The sequence below is a fragment of the Micromesistius poutassou genome (assembly GCF_964030765.1).
Source record: "Micromesistius poutassou genome assembly, chromosome: 24".
Taxonomy (NCBI): domain Eukaryota; kingdom Metazoa; phylum Chordata; class Actinopteri; order Gadiformes; family Gadidae; genus Micromesistius; species Micromesistius poutassou.
In genome coordinates, this window is record NC_140294.1 from 7,474,132 (window position 1) to 7,479,964 (window position 5,833).

Genomic DNA, 5,833 nt, shown 5'->3' on the forward strand with positions numbered 1-5,833 from the left:
CGTTGCCAGGTCGATCAATGAGGTTGGGGCCGAAAGCCGAACTGTGGCTGACATTTAAAAAAGTGGTCGGACAACGTCCACTATTGTAGTCCACTATTGTAGTCCACTATTGTAGTCCATTGTTGTAGTCCACTATTGTAGTCCACTATTGTAGTCCATTGTTGTAGTCCATGAGGGAGAGAGAGAGGCCGTTTCTCAATTTGCGTTCTCGTCTGTACTTGTGTACTTTGCGTTCTCGTGAAACGTCATCAGTCGTAGCCCAAGTACTGTTCCAATTCCAAGTACGCATCAAGTCAAGTACAGTCGTAAAACCCGTGTGTGTTCTCCATGCGTTCTTAAACTGGCCGTTCCACCGAGGACGCATCGGAGGTGACTTGTGTGGACTTGGACCGTTAAATATCCCAGGATGCATTTCGCATTACCATGTTTTAAAATATTATATATTATAATAATAATAATAATAGGCTATATATAGGAACATTTGGCATATATAACAAAAATGTAGGCCTATTCATTCAAAATATTGACATACTATTTTAAAATTAAAGAGGCTGGGGTTTTGTTTAATATAATTTGTTTTTATTGTATAAGTCGCTGATAGAGGAAACCCATCACAACGGCAACGCAAATCTTGGTGTCTGTGTGTGTGTGTGTGTGTGTGTGTGTGTGTGTGTGTGTGTGTGTGTGTGTGTGTGTGTGTGTGTGTGTGTGTGTGTGTGTGTTCTAATCAGTAATTTCTCGCTCATTCGTTATTATTATTATATCAATAGTCTACTCTCCAACTACATAGCCAGTTAGGCACGCGCATCTGTACCCTACATATAAAAAGTTGTGTGAATAGCTTATACACACGATAAGCATATCTTTTCATTTATATTCATTGAAAATATTGACATACTATTTTAAAATGAAAGAGGCTGGGGTTTAGTTTTATATAATTAGTTTAAATTGTTCAGTAGTATATGCCTACATGAGGCCGTAAAGCAGTTAACAGAGCTGAGGTGGTGACGTCACCGAGACCGCTGCTGTTCCAATTGTAGGTGCGTACTCGCGTCCTCGGAAGTCTGTACTTGGAAGTCCGGACTGATTAAATATTATTGAAGATACAAATGTGTAGATTTGTTTAATAGTTTGAATGATGGTAAACGGTTGAATTTTGACCAAGTTATGATGTCTGAAGTGTTGAAGTGTGTGTGTGTGTGTGTGTGTGTGTGTGTGTGTGTGTGTGTGTGTGTGTGTGTGTGTGTGTGTGTGTGTGTGTGTGTGTGTGTGTGTGTGTGTGTGTGTGTGTGCCTGAGCGCCTGAGCGTCCTCGGATTTAGCATCCTAGCATATCTAAGATGTCAATGCTTCCAGCAGTACTAGTGATGATGATGATGATGATGAAGATGCAGAAGGGTTCAGTAGCTCATCATGTCTTGTTCTCCGTCAGATGCCTGTGAACTCACACTGGACCCAAACACAGCCTACAGCGGACTCTCTCTGTCTGAGGACAACAGAAAGGTGACGCGGGTCAGAGAGGACCAGTCGTATCCGGATCACCCAGAGAGATTTGACTCCCGGTACCAGGTGTTGTGTAGAGAGGCTCTGACTGGCCGCTGTTACTGGGAGGTAGAGAGGGAAGGAGAGGTTGGTATAGCAGTGACATACAGAGGAATCACAAGGCGAGGAGGGGGTGGTGACAGCGCGCTTGGAGGGAACAACGAGTCCTGGAGGCTTGAGTGTTCTGATGGTCGTTACTCTGCCCGGTACAACGGTAGAAAGACAGACATACGTCTCCCCCCCGCTGGCTCTACCAGAGTAGGAGTGTATCTGGACCGGCCTGCTGGCACTCTGTCCTTCTACAGAGTGTCCCCAGGTGGAGGAGGGTCCTCAGACACACTGACACACATCCACACCTTCAGGACCTCCTTCACCCAGGAGGACCTCCTCCCTGGGTTTAGGTTCTGGGGGGACGGGGACTCAGCGTCTCTGTGTGAGTTATAGTCTCTCTCTCTCTCTCTCTCTCTCTCTCTCTCTCTCTCTCTCTCTCTCTCTCTCTCTCTCTCTCTCTCTCTCTCTCTCTCTCGGGCCGGGGCCCCGTTTAGGTTAAATGAACCCACGGTTCAAGTGCATGTGTGTGTGTACACACACACACACACACAAACGTGTGCGCACACACACACACTGCTTTTGCGTCAGTGTCTCTAGGGCAGTTATAGTCTCTCGCTCTCTCTCTTTTACTCTCTGTCTCTCTCTTTTTTTCTCCCTCGGTCTCTTTCTCTCGCATCTTTCCCTCCTCCCCCCGTCTCCCCCTCCTCCCCCCGTCTCCCTCTCCCCCTCCTCCCCCCGTCTCCCCCTCCTCCCCCCCGTCTCCCTCTCCCCCTCCTCCCCCCGTCTCCCTCTCCCCCTCCTCCCCCCGTCTCCCCCTCCTCCCCCCGTCTCCCTCTCCCCCTCCTCCCCCCGTCTCCCTCTCCCCCTCCTCCCCCCATCTCCCCCTCCTCCCCCCCGTCTCCCTCTCCCCACCATCTCCCCCTCCTCCCCCCCGTCTCCCTCTCCCCCTGTCTCTCTCCCCCTCATCTCCCTCTCCCACTCCTCCTCGTCTCCCTCCCCCCTCCCCCTCCTCCCCCCCGTCTCCCTCTCTCCCTCCCCCCCTTCTCCTCCCCCCCGTCTCCCCCTCCCCCTCCTTTTTATGGGGCTTCCTAAAAGTTGATGATGATGAACCATGAAAGGAAGAGACTTTAAGGATCTCCCATAGGGTTCGCTAAGCAGCTTTTATTAAGAGCTCATTTTTAATTTGAAATGTATATTAAATACCTACTGATGGTAAATCACATGTTTTTTATGCAACTATATATTTGTAATTTTCAGACATAAACATGTTTGTTCTATGGACTATGATATCATCATTGTTGTCCTAATCAGATTTTATATTTCATTCATAATAACCAAGAGGTCTATGGGATAATGCTGCATGTTGTAAATGACTTTAAACTGAATATTGATTCCTTTTGTTCTGTTGGGAACCAAACGGCCGCAGAACATGTTCAGTTATTAAAGATACGTGCACACCTGTTTATGATTAGTAAAGTCTGCAGCTTCTATTGTTTCAGTCCTTGTGTTTATTGTGTACATGTAAGGGACCATTTTTCTGTTGTATTTGTTCATGAAGCATAATGATAATAAACAACTCAGTGGATCAACTGAATGTTCTCGTGTGTTCAGCCCATCATCATTCTCCTTTTATTACTAAATAATGTTACATAAGAGCCTTAAGAATAATAATATATTAATCAGAAAAGATAAATAAAACAACAAATGTTTTAGTCTCTCTCTGCCCCCCCCCCACCTCACCACGGTAACACCCCCCCCCACCACGGTAACACCCCCCCCCCCCCCCCCCCCACGGTAACACCCCCCCCACCTCACCACGGTAACACCCCCCCCACCCCGGTAACACCCCCCCCCCCCCACGGTAACACCCCCCCCCCTCACCACGTTAACCCCCCCCCCCACCCCGGTAACACCCCCCCCCACGGTAACACCCCCCCCACCTCACAACGGTAACCCCCCCCTCACCACGGTATCACCCCCCCCCCCCCCCCCCCCACCTCACCACGGTAACACCCCCCCCAAGATAAACCCCCCCCCCCTCACCACGGTAACCCCCCCCCCCCCCCCCCCCATCATTCCCACCCCCCCTGAGTGCAGGACCACCTTGGCTGTTCTACCGTCTGCTTAAGGTCGGTAAAGTGTTCTTATGATGCTCCTGCCGCTGTGCAGGCTCTCTTTGGTCATGGTTATAATATTTATATTGTGGAGCCCACGGGTTCATTTAGTAAGTTACGTTTCTTGTTTGTGTCACAGATCTGGTAGTGCGCCATGCAGCCAAGCAGGATCAGCACCTTGGAGAGTTCTATTTATTTTGGTTTTGGAGTGCGGCCTTCACTGAGTCAATGTGTGTGTGTGTGTGTGTGTGTGTGTGTGTGTGTTCTTCAACTTGAAGTTATTTATTGTTATGTTTAGTAAAAGTTCTTTATTTTTACATTAAGTTCAAATTGTTACGTTAGGCTGTTAGGCTGTCAATAACGCGTCCCGTTATTGTTACGTTAGGCTTTAGTCCGGCGTCAATAATAAATGGTCTTGATCATAAATAAACCTCCATTCCGTGTGTGTGTGATCTGTCCGTTGCTGAATAAGGTTCTATAGCTGCTTTGGCATGTTGGTGGTCAACATGTCTGTAGTGTAAAACGTTCTAAAACTGGTGTCAAATGTTGCTGGCCGTATTACTACGTAAACCATGAATGTTGCGCATCATTTATTATGACGTCATTATATATACTTTCTCTCAGCAACCCCAACTCAAACTGACTTCCCGCGTCCCTGACAACTGCCTCAATAATCAAGGAGAAGAAGAAGAAGACTCCCTTTGTGTGTCTTTGTGTTCCTTCAATATGTGTTGTATACGTTTGGGTGAACACAGATCTCCTCACACTCCTCTTTTCAAAACAAGGGTCCATTTTGTTAGCAGTGACGCGCGTAGGAGGACGGTCTGACGGAGCCTCAGGGGCCGTCTGGCTCCAGGACGCCTACGGGTTAGACAGGGGACACCTGGCATCCAACCCACAACCTTTAGAGCAGGCAGTCACACACCCCCCAGACCACTGGACTGTTGTGGTGTCTGTGTGTCTCTGACCTCCACCCCCTCCACCCTCAGGGTCTGTCAGGGCACCCCCAGCCCCGCTGCAGGGGGGCTCTGCTGGGGGCCGTCTACCGGAGCGACCGGCTGGAGGTGGACCTCCTGAACGCTGACATCACCGCGCACACGCACGCCGCCAGCACCCAGAGCAAGGTGCTGGAGGACGGGTGGTCGGTGGGTTATAGACGGTGGTAGGTGGGTTATAGACGGTGGTAGGTGGGTTATAGGCGGTGGTAGGTGGGTTATAGACGGTGGTAGGTGGGTTATAGACGGTGGTAGGTGGGTTATAGACGGTGGTAGGTGGGTTATAGACGGTGGTAGGTGGGTTATAGACGGTGGTAGGTGGGTTATAGACGGGTGGATGTTGGGAGGGTTGGTAGATCACGGGGTGGATGATGTATGATGGGTGATGATGAATATGAGGATGAATTGGTGGATTGTGACGGATTGTAGACGGACAGAAAAAGAACATGCTTGTCAGAAGTGATTCTTCTTCCTGTCTGGTGAACGACGGTGTGTGTGTGTGTGTGTGTGTGTGTGTGTGTGTGTGTGTGTGTGTGTGTGTGTGTGTGTGTGTGTGTGTGTGTGTGTGTGTGTGTGTGTGTGTGTGGGTTGAAGTGCGCTGCTGTCAGTGACTCCTCCCACTCTGGTTTGTGTTCATTCTGGCTCCCCATAAGGTCGTCCCTCTGGCTCTGATCTGTCTGCTGATTGGCTGCTCGGTCTCGGAGGCGGAGTCCCACCTGGTGCGTCAGCCAGTGGTCCGCGAGGTGGTGGGGGCGTGTCTGACATCAGCAACACACACACACACACACAAACACACACACACACACACAGACACACACGCACACACACACACACACACACACACACACACATCTTTGTCAACTCTATTAAATAGAATAAAGGATATAATGCCAACAATTGCTCTTGGTGTAACATTTTATATATTTATTGTTGCAGTTCTATGTAAATATTGTCTAATAATCACACATCAATATTCTCATATATAATACATATATTACCCATTTTACAAATATGGTTTATTGCATCTGTACCTGCGAGCTACAAAGGCACCCAATAATAATAATAATAATAACAATAATCTCAATATTATTGAATAATGATAATGAAAGTAACAAACCTTATCTTATTATCT

The 5,833-nt window shown here is 48.4% G+C and overlaps 1 protein-coding gene across 1 annotated transcript; it reads left to right on the forward strand.

The window, feature by feature from the left end:
• Positions 1-1,216: 1,216 nt before the first annotated feature.
• Positions 1,217-2,338, forward strand: LOC311369544 (stonustoxin subunit beta-like). The gene has a single exon (XM_084487771.1). The coding sequence runs from the start codon at positions 1,413-1,415 to the stop codon at positions 1,983-1,985; it is 573 nt and encodes a 190-aa protein (XP_084343897.1). The 5' UTR covers positions 1,217-1,412; the 3' UTR covers positions 1,986-2,338.
• The last annotated feature ends 3,495 nt before the right edge of the window (positions 2,339-5,833 follow it).

Coding starts and splice junctions, on each gene's coding strand:
- LOC311369544 (XM_084487771.1), top strand. CDS start 1,413: ATGTCTTGTTCTCCGTCAGATGCCTGTGAACTCACACTGGACCCAAAC.